The 17097-nt window shown below is 48.9% G+C and overlaps 1 protein-coding gene across 1 annotated transcript in view; it reads right to left on the bottom strand.

Moving 5' to 3' along the window:
* SLC2A4 (solute carrier family 2 member 4) overlaps positions 1-16591 on the bottom strand; it is a 61176-nt gene extending 44585 nt beyond the window's left edge. The window contains exon 1 of the mRNA XM_035135432.3: positions 13674-16591. Coding sequence (XP_034991323.2) covers positions 13674-13718 — 45 coding nt within the window. The 5' untranslated portion in view covers positions 13719-16591. The remainder of the gene's footprint in view (positions 1-13673) is intronic.
* Positions 16592-17097: the final 506 nt, after the last annotated feature.

The raw sequence follows: 17097 nt of genomic DNA, 5'->3' as shown, positions 1-17097 counted from the left end.
GCCCATTACAATTCATATTCGAACATTGGCATGAATTACCTGGGGTGGAAAAACTTGACAAAAATCGGCTAAAAAGACTCTGTCAGAAAGACTGGATCCGCGTCACTGCGGACCATCCAGAGGGGGAAAAATGGATCCCGAGAGGTTCCCTTAATGCCCAGCGAATCTCTGCACTAAGAATAACACTGGAAGACCAATACCCCTTGCAAATTCGATACCTAAACTTATTTGAAAAGGCAAAAATCCTTCTTAAAAAGACTGAAGGTCCGACTGCCCCACAAATGCCAGTGATAATGGAAAGAAACCCGAGGCCCCCACCTTATCAGGAAACAATAATAGAGGAACCGGTAGACCAGCTCTGCAGCCCTGCCGAAGCCTCGGCACCGCCACCTCGAAATCCAAATGAACGTCGGGGGGCGGAGGTCCAAAACCCCTTAAATGCAGCGGAGGGCAGGTCTGCGACCCCCGCCATGCCTAACCTAAGTCCAGCACCCCACGAGGACCTTGAAGTTCAAAGCCCTGCTGAAATGCCACCCCAGCTCAGTCCCGTCGCTAATAGGACTCGCAGTCACGATCCTGAAATTAATCTAGTAAAACAACTAGTAACAGTATTGGCAGAGTTAAAAGGACCGTCCGCCGAAATAAAGGACCCCGCAGAGAAGGAACCAGAGACAGCCGAAAAGGCCCCGGGACAATATCCTCTAAGATCAGTCCCAGTTTCAGATGGGACAAGCTTTGTCTACTCCCATATTCCCTTCCTAACTTCGGACTTATTGAATTGGGCTCAGCAAATGTCAACCTTGAAAGATAATCCTGACATGTGCTATCGTAAAATCGCCATTATTTTCTCTACTCATAACCCCTCCTGGGCGGATGTGCATATGCTTTTAAATGGCCTCTTTAATGAACCTGAAAGGGAGGAAATATTGGAAAAAGCAACAGAAGCACTAAAATTGCCCGATGTCCAGCTCAACAAACCTGTAGGGATTGAGCCACTCACTGCAGCCCAACTTAGAACCGAACCAGAATGGGACTATAACACCTCCTCCGGGATTTGGTATCTGAAGGCGTTTCGCAAAGCCATTTTACATGGGATAAGGCTTGCAGGAAAAAAATCAACAAATTGGACTAAAATCAGGGAGGTCACCCAGGAACCTGATGAAACTCCCACCGCTTTCTATACCAGGCTAATAACCGCTTTCCGGACATGGGGGGGAATAGATCCCGATACCCCAGATAACCAAGTAGTGGTAAAAAGCTTCTTTAAAGATCAAGCTTGCCCGGACATCAGAAAATTCCTCTCCCTCCAAGTAGCCTATGAAGGGAAACCCATGAGTGAGATCCTCGGGCTTGCGAAAACCATTTATGATGGAAGGGATGAGAAAAAGAAAAAGGAGGCAAGGAAGGAAAAGGAGGATGATGCTAGAGTCCTCGCCTTGGCTTTGAGTGCAGCCAGTACCGCATATAACCCCCAACCTAGTTACCCCTTCAGAAATTCAAAGGCTCCCACACAACCTAGAGGGATGAACGCACATGCAAATCGACAAGCCTCTCCTTACCAAAGGGCTAACAATGTCCAGCATCGAGAGACCACCTCTCAATGCTTTATCTGCAATCAAATAGGGCATTTCAAGCGAAATTGTCCATTATTCTTAAATACCGTGGCACCAAAACCAGCTCTAGGGATGGGATCCAATGCAGCACAAAACCCTAACCCGATAGCGCCAAACCCTTTCCAGAATCAGCGCCCATTCCAACTACCGCTGGAATTTAACCAGGAGCAAATGCAACCCACTCTTAATTCAGAGACTAACCAATGACAATTAAACGGGGATCCTTTGAACCTTGCCCTGGTATGCCCGACAATTGCACTATCAGCCCATGACCCCATATGCACAATCACCATAGATGGCCATGAGTATCAGTGTTTACTAGATACTGGGGCAACTTTCTCAACTTTAAACGACAGTCATCTGAGGTCCAGTCAGCAAAAACAACGTATAATGGGCATTGATGGGATCCCCAGGACATGCGCTCTTTCAGAGCCAGCGAAAGTAACGATAGGGCCCCTGACTGCTGAGCACTCATTTCTACTGACCCCGAGCCCTGTCAACCTACTAGGGCGAGACCTACTATGTAAATTACAGGCAACTATAACTTGCAGCACTGAGGGTATCTACCTCCACATGCCAGAAGAGGCGGCAGTCTCCTTTCAAGGCATTTTAAAGGAAGAAAACCTGACTGATTTAGAAATACCAACCCCTCTGATTGACAAGGTACCAGTTCACCTATGGGGAAATACTAATACCTCTGTGGGACTCTTAAAATCGGCAGATCCCGTTGTTATTAAATACCGCACCGATGTCCCATACCCCTCCATCAAACAGTACCCCTTGCCGCAGGAGGCAATAGAAGGATTGAGGCCAATGATACAGGATTTTATGGATCAAGGCATCCTTGTTCCCTGCGTCAGCCCATGCAATAGTCCACTCCTGCCGGTACGCAAGCCATCACCCCCGGGTGCCCCAGTTAAATACAGGCTTGTCCAAGACCTCAGAATTATCAACAACTTTGTGATACCCCGCCACGCCATCACCGCCAACCCTAATACAATTTTGACCGGAATCCCACCAGATAGTACATATTTCAGTGTCATTGATTTATGCTCCGCCTTCTTTTCCATAAGAGTGCATGAGAAAAGCCAATTTCTGTTCGCCTTTACGTGGGAAAAAGGACAGCTGACTTGGACTAGACTCCCACAGGGGTATGTAGAGAGCCCAACAATTTTTGCTTGTGCATTGCATAGGGACCTACAAGACCTCTCCTTTCCTGCTGGCTCCTCCCTTTTAATATATGTAGATGACTTGATAATTTGCTCCACCTCCGCAACTAATTGCCACATGGACACCGTCCATCTACTAACCGCCCTTGCCGACAAGGGCCACAAGGTCTCACCAAAAAAACTACAATATTGCCAAACTGAAGTAAAATACTTGGGCCACATAATTGGCCACGGAACAAGAGCTTTGACAACTGAAAGAGTAGATGCTATAGCTAAGGTTCCCCTGCCAAAGACCAAGAAACAGCTCCGCGGGTTTCTAGGAATGAGCGGATTTTGCAGGTCATGGATCCCAGGGTATGGAGAATTAACCAAACCCCTTGTAAAGATGACTAATAAGGACGAACCAGAACCCCTTGAATGGTCCAAAGAAAGCCTACAAAATTTTGAAACTATCAAAAGGGAACTGAGGTCCGCTCCAGCCTTAGGATTGCCAGACTACCGTCTCCCCTTTTCGCTGTTCGTGCATGAACAGAAAGGGGTAGCCTCCGGAGTTCTGACACAAACCTTCAGAGGCCAGGAACGTCCTGTCGCCTACTACAGTATTCAATTAGACCCGGTAGCTAAGGGGACTGTAGGTTGCCTCAGGGCGATTGCTGCCGCTGCGGAATTAGTGGACAGAGCCCTAGAAATCGTTCAAAATCAAGAACTAATCCTAAATGTACCACATGCTGTAGCCACCTTGTTAAACTTACGAAACTGTCAACATTTTAGTAACGAACGACTAAATCAGTACGAAGCTGCCCTGCTCACACCATCCAACGTGCGCATTAAAAGAGTCAATACCCTAAATCCAGCCACCCTACTGCCTCTGCCCGACGACGGGACCCCCCATCACGATTGCACCTTAGCAGTCCGCTTGGCCGAAAGGCCACGGGAAGATTTAGACCACCTTCCCTTGGAAAACCCAGATATCTCAATCTTTACAGATGGAAGTTCCAAGGTCGTGGCTGGAACAAGACAAACTGGGTACGCTGTGGTAACACACGACACCATCCTAGAAGCTGCACCTATAAACCCGCGCTACAGTGCGCAGGCAGCTGAGCTTATTGCCCTTATCAGAGCTTGCGAATTGAGTGAAGGCAAGCGCGTAAATATCTATACTGATTCCAAATATTGTTTCGGACTGGTACACGCTACGGGTACCCTCTGGAAACAGAGGGGATTCCTAACAGCTGCAGGAACACAAATCTCTCACGCACCGCTAGTGAAAAGACTAATGGACTCCATACATTTCCCGAAGGCCATCTCAGTAATACACTGCAAAGCACACACAAATGGCACGGACTTTGTCTCCTTAGGGAATAGTATTGCGGACGCCGCTGCCCAGAAGGCAGCGGCCATGAGAGGGGAAATGTATGAAAATGAATTTCAAGCCATCTTAGTTCCAGCCGATGTAGACTTCAATCGAATGTATCGCACCGCTAGTGTAGAAGAAATAAGCTCATGGCAACAACTGGGGGCACACCAAAGGGACAATGCGTGGGTTTTGCCGGACGGACGTCTAGCAATGCCTAAAGCCTGGGTACCCCGCCACCTCCGGGTTTTACACAATTTCACACACTGGGGAGCAAACCGCCTAGCAGACAGCATCCTTAGGCATTGGTATGCCCCAGGTGCACACCAATTTGCGAAGGCAGTATCCAAAAATTGCACCATCTGCGCCGGATTCAACCCAAAACAAGAACCACGCAAACCACCAGGGTCTAGACCTTGGGCATATATACCCTTTGAAAGCCTACAACTAGATTTTGCAGAACTCCCGAACTGTATGGGGTTTAAACAATTACTTGTCATAACAGACCGACTTTCAGGTTGGCCAGAAGCTTTTCCATGCAAACGAGCAAATGCTCAAACCGTTGCCAAAATCCTCATGCAGGAAATAATTCCCAGATACGGAGTTCCACGTCGATTAGACTCTGACCGTGGGACACATTTCGCTGCAGAGGTAGTTCAGTCTGTCACCAAGGCATTTGGAATTAAATGGGAACTCCACACCCCGTACCATCCGGCCTCTTCAGGTCAGACGGAGCGGATGAATGGACTTATAAAAACCCAATTGGGAAAAATCTGTAAGGCTACCGGGCTAAAATGGATAAATGCTCTTCCGTTAGTCCTACATAATATTCGTAGCCAGCCGAGAGGACTCTTGAAACTATCTCCCTATGAACTCCTGTTCGCCAGACCCTCCCCGACTCATACCACCCAACTCCCCGTCTCTGAGCTAGAGACTGGGGAAAACGAACTGACTGTATATGTTACACAATTACAACGACAACTAAAGAAACTACACCATTATGCAGCGACCTGTCAGAATGTTCCCCTTGATGTCGATGCTCACTCCTTCACGCCTGGACAGTGGATTTGGGTTAAAACTTACAGGCGAGCCACCTTACAACCCCAGTGGGAAGGACCCTACCAGATTCTCCTGACGACCCCAACTGCAATCAAGGTCTCTGAACGTTCTGCCTGGATTCATCACACCTTCTGTAAGTCCGCACCAAACCCCAACGACCTGGGTGACGTTGCAAGGACCTCCCCATCTTCCATCAACTCCACCGAAGACACCGTCCCACTCGACAATCCCGCGCCAGCCATCGAATCCCCCCAAGACCCTCCCGAGGAACCCACCTCGATCCCAATAACGGCCAAGGAAGGTGACCAAGGAGACCTGGAGAAGTGGATGTCAAAGATCCTTGTAGTACCTGAACCAGACGACCCAGATCATCCACCCATACGAATGCAGTTCCGGAAACAGAAATGCCACGACACCGGGAGCGGGACCTGAAACCCCAGTTTTTGTTTTACCTTCCCTTTCTCATACCACCTTCCCAAAACCCAACCCAGTTTTCCCACCCTCCTCCCTTATCTTTCTCAAACCCAAAAACCACCACCCCCTCCCTTCCCTAACTGTATCGTGTCTGTCGAGTTTCTTTCTTTATTTTTATACAGATTTTCGCCTCTGCCAACCCGTGAGATGGACCGGACCCTGCTCCTGGGATACTGTCTCGCCTTCATCACCTACGTCGCAGCCCAGCAGCTCAATTGTGGAGAAAATCCTTCTGAGTTCTTCTTCCTGGATCATCGGACCGTCGACTCCTCTGACCCTACTTCCTTGAACAACCTTGGAGACTTCAAATTCTGCCTTCCCGGAACTAAGAGGTGGCTACCACATGCCTTTCGACCCCAACTGCGAGGCACCCAAACCTGGGAATTACTTATAAGGTCTGCCTCCTTCTCTATATTGGGACGTGCTTTCTTTACCCTTGACCATTCCTGGAACCGGTTAACTTGCCACAATGGAACTTCTCATCAGACCCAATGGGGCACCACTATTAAGACTTTTGACCCTGCAGAACAAGGACAAGGACTTTGGGGGGAATACACGGACTCTATGCATTATGACTTTTGGACTTATGGATTCATGTGTACCAATCCATCCACTGCTACGACCATTCAAGGTATCTGCGTTCGAAAATTTTGTTGTATATGGGACATAGGGACGGCATCAACCTGGGAAGGAAATAGGTATGTCGAGGGATGGTTACACTCAGTTGGAGGTGGGGCTAGTACGGAATGGGACCATGTAGGACCCCAGAGATGCGGGGGAGTCTCAACTGACCTACACTTACTCCACCGACAGGACCCTTTACAGCCCCTCGGCACTGCCCCTAGAAACGTCAACCTTACAGGACTTCCCTTGCCCCCGCGCATTTCCGATATCTCTGCATGGCAAAGTAATACGTACGTCCAGCTCCTTCAGCGGGCCGCCCATGCCACGAATTTAACTGACTGCTGGATCTGCACCCATATCCCATCCCACATAGAGCAGGGAGTGCCTTTCGTTGCAAACCCCCTCACCCTCCAACAGTATAAGAGTACCTACCTCCTGAACCGGAACCTTACTTTCTTAAAGCCCACTTCACAGTATATATACCTGAGTGGTGAGTCCCAAGGACCCATTTGTAGAGAATTTACAGGAACTGGAAGCCATGTGGGTTCTAGCAAATGCCCCGTTACGATCTTAATAAACCCCGGAGAGGACCTCACCTTAGTCAGGAATCACACGCATTCCCGTTCTTACCCTGATCTCAAGTCTGCCCTGACAGCCGTCTTGTTCCCGTTCATTCAAGAATCACCCATTGACGGTCTCATAGAAGCCTTTAGCACCGGACGAATTGGGAAACCCCTCAGCGGGCTATTCTGGCTCTGTTCCTCCCGAGGTTATACGTGGGTCAGTATTCACATGAGAGGATCCTGCTTCCTCGGCCACATACACCCAGGGTTCCGGGTAACCCAGGACTTACCTACCGGCCGCTTGAGAAACAGGAGGTCCCCGACTACCCCGTTAAAACCTAAGGCAAAGGCAGAGACCTGGCTCCGCGCAGTGTTCCCAGCCTATGGGGCTTTCTCGAACCATATGGACATCTTAAAACTAACGGATATTTTGTTGCGGTTCATCAATGAATCTGAGGCCGCCACGCTAGCAGTGTTAACAGAACTCACTCAGGTCCGATCCCTCTCTATTCAGAACCGCTTGGCTCTTGATCTCCTCCTGTCAGCGCAGGGCGGGACCTGTAAGCTCATCGGGGCGGAGTGCTGTATGTATGTATCCGATCAGACCCTGAATATAACAGCACACCTCCGAGCCATCGATTCCCTAACAAAAGATCTCCACGAGGTGCAGAATGAAGGGGTCTCAGACTGGGATATCTGGTCGTGGCTTCCCAATGCCTCCTGGCTCAGGGAAATCGTGAAAGGCACCCTTTTTCTAGCTCTATCTTTGATCCTCCTCCTTACCTCCCTTTGCTGTTGCCTCCAATGTTTCCCGGCTATGTTAACTCCCCGCAGACAAAAGCCCTCCCCAACCTCCTTTCAAGCTCCGTTATGTCCTTCCCCTGAGTTCCCCGAGATAGTACCGATGTTCCACCTTGGGAGTGGGGAGTACATTACCCCGGTGTGCGGAAATAATTTTTAATTACTTAAAAATTAATCCGCAGAGAGGGGAAATGTTATAAGGGGCAGGGTAAGAGGAATTTGCCCCCATGCATTACGAGACTACCAATGTACAGAGAGGGGACAGTTTAGCCAGAGAGAAGCCATTTTCTTGACTTCATGGTTCAAAAGTCAAGAGAAGCCTATTCTGCAGTATCAAGGTAAATTAATCCCCTGCTGACCCAGACAGTTCCTCCAGACCTCTTGGAAAACACACGCACCCTTTTACATAAGCCATCGCTAAATCCTGTCTCACACCCACATGGAAACTTGCATAATCGCACCTCCAGCCAGATAACCAAAAACGATCACCCATTCTCGGAACTTCCACCCTCCCAAATCCCCGCCTGAGGTGCCCTCCCTTGTACTTTTCATGACCCAGATTCAGCTGAACCATGGACCTTTTTAAGATATATATATTTATCCCTAATAAACTATTCCGTTGTTCCTTTAGTAATGTTATGGTGTCCTCTATCATGTTACCCGATGCATCTCCCTATTCTCTACTCTGTATGAAACTGTATCTATTTACGAAACCGCAATAATATAACCTTGCACTGATACCTTGAACCTTTCTATCAAATTGTACCTGTTTAAAAAATCCTGCCATCCTGAAGAATTAATTGTTTGACTCTACTATTTGCAAAGGTTTCCACTTATGCACCCTTCTAAGCTTTTAGTTCGTTGTCCTTGATAAAATGTTATAAGCTGTCAAACATCGCTCTGAACTGTGAACGTTTTACCGCTGTTAGAATTGTATCCTCTCTGTGTATTATTAGTTACTGTATAATATCTTCTTCTTCTTTAACTTTAAGTGTAGTCTTTTCTCTCTATTGCAAACATTGAATATTTGTATAAACTTTGTTGCAAGTTAATAGGCACCTCTGTGGCACAACATATTTTACGGACTGTTTCCACTGTTTCTTGATACCACACTGCCACCTAGCCAGTCTAAAAGAGCACGACTCAAATACACACTTTCAGTGAGAACAACAATTTTATTTGATAAACAGGTGTTATCAACAATCTTCCCACATCCGCAGAGTCTTCCTGTCAAACAATAAGGAGACATGCATAATCATTACCTGGACTATCACCATGATATCTTACATCAAGAATTCCATCAACCCCTTTGTCCTCTCGCGATTACCCCCTCCCAGAACCCATTTCCCCACCTTTTATGCAATTCTGTACTATTGGAAATGAAACCTATAAATTTGTGAAGCTTCCTTTGTTCGGGGTCCCTTCACTTCAACTTGCTTGTGTGGACGGATCGCTATTGCAATAGCTTTATTATTTAATTAATAAAGTACCTTGCTTCGTACGTCCTGGTTTGGCCTCTGTTATTTGGTAGGCAGGAGACGCTCAAACTTCGTCTGCCTGCCAGGATACCTGGACTCTTCCTGGGTCAAGGATCCACTTAATTCTAGGACCGTGTATCTCTGCAAATTTTTACAACAATACCTTAAAAATTATTGTGATAATGGTAAACTCCTGGCAGACTTAGAATGAATCTTGAAATATAAAGAGAGTACATAACAGAATTTACATAACAGAAAAGGGAAAGCTAAAAATAAATAAAAACGAACTGTGTACAGATTAACAAAACGTTAAATAGTAAAATGAGAAGAGTCAGAAGTAATGTTTAAGGTGTGTTTATGTTGCTGTGGGTTAAACCACAGAGTCTGGGGCTTGCTGATCAGAAGGTCGGCGGTTTGAATCCCTGCAACGGGGTGAGCTCCCGTTGCTCGGTCCCAGCTCCTGCCCACCTAGCAGTTCAAAAGCACATCAAAAAAGTGCAAGTAGATAAATAGGAACCGCTCCGGCGGGAAGGTAAACGGCATTTCCGTGCGCTGCTCTGGTTCGCCAGAAGCAGCTTTGTCATGGTGGCCACATGACCCGGAAGCTGGCTGCGGACAAACGCCGGCTCCCTCGGCCTATAGAGCGAGATGAGCGCCGCAACCCCAGAGTTGGACACGACTGGACCTGATGGTCAGGGGCCCCTTTACCTTTATGTTGTAATGTGTGTACTGTGTCTTGTTTGTATTATATGTAAAGGTAAAGGTAAAGGGACCCCTGACCGTTAGGTCCAGTTGCGGACGACTCTGGGGTTGCGGCGCTCATCTCGCTTTACTGGCCGAGGGAGCCGGCGTACAGCTTCCGGGTCATGTGGCCAACATGACTAAGCCGCTTCTGGCGAACCAGAGCAGCGCATGAAAATGCGGGTGGCGCTGTGGGTTAAACCACTGAGCCTAGGGCTTGCCGATCAGAAGCTCGGCAGTTCGAATCCCCGCGACGGGGTGAGAGTTCGAAAGCACATCAAAGTGCAAGTAGATAATTAGGTACCGCTCCAGCCGGAGGGTAAATGGTGTCTTATATGTACTCTCGCGCAAACATCTCTCCCAAGCCCCAACTTCCTTTAATGTTTTTCTCCAGGCTGGGGTCACAGAATCATAGAACTCTAGGCTTGCAAGGGACCCTCCAAGGTCATCCAACCCAAGGCAGAAAAGGCAGCTGAGGCATTTGCCAATTACTTCTATTGATTTTCCAAGTTATTACAAATCATAGCCAAATCAATTCAACTTACAACCATTTCCAAAACCACCTTCCCGCTCTCCTTATATATCCAAACTGAACCCCTGTCACTGCTTCGATTCTCCGGTTAACATCCCCCAGTATTTACCGATAATATTATTATTAGAATGTATTTTAATTAACTGACTGTGCGATTTTATGTACACTGTGCTATTTTTACCTGTCGTTCGCTGCTTTGGCTGGGGAGGGCGGGATACAAATAAAATATTATTATTATTATTATTACTATTATTATTATTAATCAGCTCGCAGCTGAGATGTACCCTTAAGGTCTGATCGTGCTACCTGGATGGAGGATAGAATACAGGAAACTGTATAAAGGTAATATTTATGCATTCATTCTTCTGCCTGTTTTGTTCTCTAGCCCTGCACACCAATGGCACCTGGCCTAGAAGGGGAAAAGAGCGTTGAGCCTTTGCAACTTAGGGCAAGTCTATCTATCTATCTGTCTATCTATCTATCTATCTATCTATCTATCTATCTATCTATCTATCTATCTATCATCTATCTATCTATCTATCATCATCTCTCTCTCTCTCTCTCTCTCTCTCTCCCTCTGAGTCTCAGTCTTTCTACCTGCAAAGTGGGCGTAAGAGCGGCCTGCTCCACAGGGTCGTTTGAAGGTCAGTTTTTTCAAGTTAGTAATGCAGGAGAGCTGTGGGGGGTGGTGGTGTTGCGGCTTGATCTAAGAATTGCAGCAGAAAATGCAATCTTAGGGATTGGTTCAGTCGCGTTTCCTCCCATAAGAACACACCACAGTAATTGAAATTCCTAAACAGCTACTCAGGTTGGTTTATAGGGGTTATAATTACCGTGGTTGTTTGATGGCGTCTCTCTCAACAGAGCGGCATAATTGGGCAAGCGGGGTGGGGGGGTGGGGAGAACGCTGCAGAAATCCAGCGGTTTGGGAACGGTTTTAATTATGCAAATGAATGCATCATTTGCCTACACGGACGCATGCATTTATTAAAATGTATACAAACCTTGATGGTTAAAAAATAAGAAGAAGGTCAGAAGGCTTTACGAGAAAAAGACCAAACAATAAAAAGCAAAAACTTTTGAAAAGTTAAAGGAACGATAGACGAAAACAGCTCAGTCGGTAGAGCCTGGTGAGACTCTGAATCTCGGGGTCGTGGGTTCAAATCCCACGCTGGGAAAAAAGATTCCTGCAGAGCTGGGGGAATAGATGAGATAATGTGGGGCAGAGAGGGAGCTGCGGGGGCTTTCAGGGACAACAGGGAAGTGGAATATCAACTTCCTGCATTCCTATCGACCTCCAGGCTTTTACTCAGAAATACGAGGACTAGAATCTTGCTTTCTTTTCAGCTGGTCTGACTACAGCTCAGGGACAGAGCACCTGGCATTATCCCCTGCCCCAAACCCTTGAGAATTGCTGCCAATCAGTGCAGGCAATATTGAGATAGATGGACCCGCGATCCAACTCAGTACACAACAGCTTTTTGTGTCCCTGCGTTACTCACGTAAGCAAGCCAAGCTACATGCAGCGCATAGCTCATTCGCTCCCATGAGATGTAGCGAGGGCATCGATATGGATGGCATTAAAAGAGGGTAAGGCTACGGATGCCTTGGAGCCATGATGGCTGTATTCTCATAGGCAGCATGCTTCTAATAGAATCAGAGAATGGTGGAGTTGGAAGGGGGTCCCCCAAAGGACATCCAGTCCAGCCCCCTGCAATGTGGGAATCACAGCTATCCCTCTCATCGCCTTTTGTTCTGGAGTAGGGTGGGGGGCTTAGCCCTGTGGCAGAGCCCACCATTTGCCTGCAGAAGATCCCGGGTTCAATCCTGAGCATCTCTGCTTCAATGCTGCTAGATGGCAGGCCTCTGACAGGCGGAAATCCTCCGGGGGAAGGCAGACCAATGGTCTGGAGCAGTATAAGGCAGCTTTCTGCGCTCCCTCCACGTGACCAAGGGATCCGGCCTGTGGTGACGAACGGGCACGATTCGCACTCAGACCCCGAGCATGCAAAATGAAATCCACTCAAGGAATCATCTCGAAAGGAGCTGGGCCGGGCACAGCTCCTTGCAACCTGGCACCCAAGTGCCGAGACTGTCCCCAAACAAAAGGAAGCATTCCAGGGATTCCTGCTTTGCAGGGGGTTGGACTAGATGACCCTTGGGTACCTCCCAACTCTATGGTTTTTATATATATATTCCTTCCAGGCCACAATGGGTCACAACAGGTGCGCCTCAAAGAAGACAATCCATTAAACGCCCCATAAAAAAATCTGGTTTCTTCACTGAGCATTAAAAACGTTGCTAGTAAACATGGCTTGGTGCCTTGATTCCCGAAATTCCATGAGGTCTAGAAACCCTCCGTTTTGACAACATGAAAAATGCATTGGATTCTTTGCAAGAGGCCCCTTTTCCGCCCTCCCTCCCATCCCGGGAACCCACAAGCTCTGTCATTCTTCTGCGTCTACTGGGCGTGGTTATTCTGCGGAGAACAAGGGTTGCCTTAAAAGGCACTTTGCAGATGCTCAGAGGCAATATTCTCAGGGGCAGGGAGAGGGGAATGATACAGAAGCTCAAAAATCCCTAGATGTGAAATCAGGGCCGAATTATCTGGACGCCTCTCTGGCTGAAAACTAAGACTGTCTCTCTTCCCACCTCGCAAGGTCGTTGTGCAGGCGAAAGCAGAACGGGGTGGAAGGGGAAGCTAAACAGATATCGCGATATATCAACCCCGGACACCGCAAAGAACTTGTTTGTGCGAGGACCACTGGCCACAGAATTACAGAATTACAGAGCTGTGGGGCCGGAAAGGGATCCCTGAGGATCATCCAGACCAACCCGCTGTAACGAATGCAGTCAGCACCTATTCTGGAGGCATCTGAGAGCCGCAATTGGGTGAAAAGCGACGTGGGGAGACGCCCTGCTGAAGGCAGCGTGGCTTAACCTCCGAGTAAACATGACCCTCATTTCACAGTTGCAGGAACACCCTGAACCAAGAGGTATAAATAGTTGCTCGCATGATACGACATGAAACCCAAGTCTTAATTTGAAGTCACAACTCGGAGGCATTTAAAGAGACGTTTGTAGGCAATGGAATATTCCAAGGAACCCCGGAAGAAGCAATGACCGCCCAAAATGTGCTCCCAGATCTATGGGTCTCCTTGAGCTTTGGGTCTCAGCACCCACACAGCATTAATCCCCTCCCCACCCTCTGTGCAGACCTGCCACCTCTCCTCCAGCCCCCCCCCCGCCCCACCCCAACATTTACCTCATCCTCGTCCTCTCTCCGTATCTGCTGGAAACCAGCTGGCATCTCTGTGGCGAGTTCAAATCCCGCTTGAGATGACACAGAGAGTCGTCTTTTCTTTCGCTAAAGGCTTGCCCTTCTTCTTTTGGGAAATAAGTTTAAATCCAAAGTCAAGGTCAAGGCGGGGATTGAAGGTGTGGCGTTAATAATAATTGGAAAACAAAACAAAAAAACACAAGGGGAGTCCGGAAATGTCCCGAGGGGAGGAAAGTAGGGAAGAGAGAGAGAGAGAGGGAGGGGGGGAACAGGTGGAGAGAGAGAGAGAGAGCAGCTGAAAAGAGAGAGAGGGAAAAGTTTAATGGAATGAAGGGAATGGAAGAAAGAATGAAGAAAGGGAGGAAAGAGAGGGAGAGTGAAGGAAGCAGAGGAAAGGTGAAATGGTGAGCTAGAGGAATAATTCCAAAGAGGGGACAGAGGGAAGGAAAGGAGGAGAGACGGGCAAAGAGGGAAACAAGGGGGAGAAGATGATAGAGAAAGAAAGAAAGAAAGAAAGAAAGAAAGAAAGAAAGAAAGAAAGAAAGAAAGAAAGAAAGAAAGAAAGAAAGAAAGAAAGAAAGTTGAGGGGTAAAGAGGGGAGAGATATAGAGAAGAGGGGAAGGCGAAAGCCGCGAGGAAGGAGGACTGAGGGAGACCCTCGTGCAAAGAGCTGGCAGGTCCGCAGTTTGGCCAGGGCTGCGCTGGGTTGGGGAGGGGGCAAAGCAAGCAGCACGTCCCCCCCTGCCACGCCCCGCCCCGCCCGCTCCCATTGGCTGGCGGGCTCGGCTGGCACCAGACCCGGCAGGGCGGGGGTGGAAGGAGGCTCCTGGCTGGGTCCCCCCCAGGGCGGGGTCGCGAAAGGGGGGAGGTCGAGGCACGCGCCTCCGTGGTCCCTCTCCGTAAAATGGGCGCAAAGGAAGCCCACCGTCTTTGCAGGGGGTTGGACTAGATATCCCCTTGGCTCCCCGGTCCTAAGGGACGTGGAAAGGGCAAAGCGCTTCTTCTCTTTTTTTTTGACAGCGGAGAAACGATTTGTTTTGTCTCCAAATCGGTGTCCGCACCCTGCTTTTTGTTATCGATCGCTTTTTTTAAAAAAGAGGCAGTGTGGCCTATTGGTCGGAGTGTCAGGCTAGAGACCAGGGTTCAAATCCCACCACTCGCCCAGGAAGCTCCCTGCGTGATCTCGGAGCAGCCCATTTCTCTCCTCGGAGAAAAACGGGGGAGATAAATGCAATATACAGCATGGCCTTCCCTCCACGGAGGTCAAGGCGAAGCGAAGCTCTGATCCCTCACGACAACCCTGCGAGGTAGGCTGGGCTGCGAGGGGGGGGGAACGACTGCTGCCCCCACCCACCCACTAGGCAACGCAGCCCAATCCCTTCAACTGACCTCACGCACCACCTAAAATTAACCTCCATCTCTGTTGATAACAAAGACTTGCAAAGCGTTCTCCTTGCAACTCCTTAAGTGCTACAAACTTCAGACTTTTTGTTGGGGGGGGCTCATTTTCCTTCCTCCTGCTTCCTACCCCTTCCTCTCCGCCTTCTGCCGCAGAACTGAGGAGGCGGGAGGGATATCCCCAACGGGCATCTAGTCCAACCCCCTGCAATTCACACTTACATGCATGCAAACCTTCTTCGCTGCCCCTTTGTGACATTTTGGCCGGAGCTCGTAAAGATATTACTGGCCTGTGGCTTTTTTTTTGACATCACAACAATCCACAGGCTTCTCTCTCTCCTGGGGGCGGGGAGTAAGAAACCTGATATTTGAGTTCATAGCCAGAGAGAGAAGGTTGGGGGGGGGGAGGGGAGAGGAAAAGGTCTTCCCTGCTTCTCTCCCCCCCCCCCAAGTCTCGTGTCAGCTGTCCCCTTGGGTGGCCTTTAGAGAAGTCTTGGTGCCCTTCAAACACCTCTCCCTCCCCAGGGATGCCCCCCCCCGCAGACTTGAGTCACACACACACTGCTGGCACCTGGCTCAGCTTCTCCCAAAATAGTCCGCAACCTACATCTCCCTCCAGCACCTAGGAGGAAAAAGTGGGTGCTGGGTTGTGTGTGGGTTTCAAGAAGGGGAGACTGGAAGCCAGGATGGGAGAACGGAGCAGTTTCTCAGTGGGGGGGGGGGATGGACTTACGCTACTGTTCAGCCACGTTGGCATTTTCTTGGACTCGAACCTCTGTTTTATATGGCAGTTATCCACCACCCCTGGGACTCCCAAAGGGATTTGAAATGGACACCCTTTTTAGCGAAGAATCTCCTTACGTTTCTTGAATCACGGAATCAAAGGGTTGTAGAACGGGGAGGAGGGATTAGCATTCTGCCCAACCCCTTGTGATGAGGGAACCTTTCGCTCAGCGTCCTGAAATTAAATGTCGCCGTGTGTGGGATTTTCCGAGGTCATTTCTAGGACTTCCGGGCAACTTCAGCCTGTGGCGCAGCGGTCCAAGTCCATGGGATCTGCTCTCAAGACTAGACTGCTGCAGTGTGGCCTTTGTGGGGCTTCTCTTGAACCCGATCCGGAAGCTGAAGTTAGCACAGAATGCTGCAGCGCGATTGCTGACCCTGTCGGCATAGAACACCTTTGTTTGGGGATCTGAACTGGGTTCCGATTTGTTACCTGTCCAGGTTTGAGGTGTTACTATACAAAGTCCTTATTAACCTTGGGACAAGTCTTACCTGGATATTGCCTTACCCCATACATGGAAAGAGGCAATGTGGCACAGTGGTTAGAGTGTCGAACTATGAGCTGGGAGAGAGCAGCGTTCGAATCCTCCCCGCTCAGCCATGAAGCTCGCTGGGTGGCCTCGGAGTCAAATCTCAGCCTAACCTACCTCACAGGGTTGTTGTGAAGACAAAATGGAAAATAAAGGTGGCAGAGAAATGTAATAAATAAATAAAATGCGTCCTTTCAGCTGCTTTGATTTGCGGAACTGGCACCGTCCCAGGTACCATGTAACACCCGTCTGTAAGAAATCAATCTTTTAATATGGAGGCAACTACTCTCTGGAACTCCCTGCTGATTGACACCAGCCAGGGCCCTTTGCAGCTCTACTTTTGATGCCTGCTAAAACCATTTTTTAGAGGGATGCAGGTGGCACTGTGGGTTAAACCACAGAGCCTAGGGCTTGCCGATCAGAAGGTCAGTGGTTCGAATCACCGTGATGTGGTTCGAGTCCCAGCTCCTGCCAACCTAGCAGTTCAAAAGCACGTCAAAGTGCAAGTAGATAAATAGGAACCGCTCCAGCGGGGAAGGTAAACGGCATTTCCGTGTGCTGCTCTGGTTCGCCAGAAGCGGCTTTGTCATGCTGGCCACATGGCCTGGAAGCTGTACACTGGCTCCCTCGGCCAATAATGCGAGATGAGCGCCACAACTCCAGAGTCGGTCATGACTGGACCTAATGGTCAGGGGTCC

The sequence above is a fragment of the Zootoca vivipara genome, chromosome 12, assembly GCF_965207765.1.
Source record: "Zootoca vivipara chromosome 12, rZooViv2.hap1.1, whole genome shotgun sequence".
NCBI lineage: Eukaryota > Metazoa > Chordata > Lepidosauria > Squamata > Lacertidae > Zootoca > Zootoca vivipara.
Note: the sequence above shows the minus strand (reverse complement) of the source record. Positions and strands in the feature narration are given on the sequence as shown.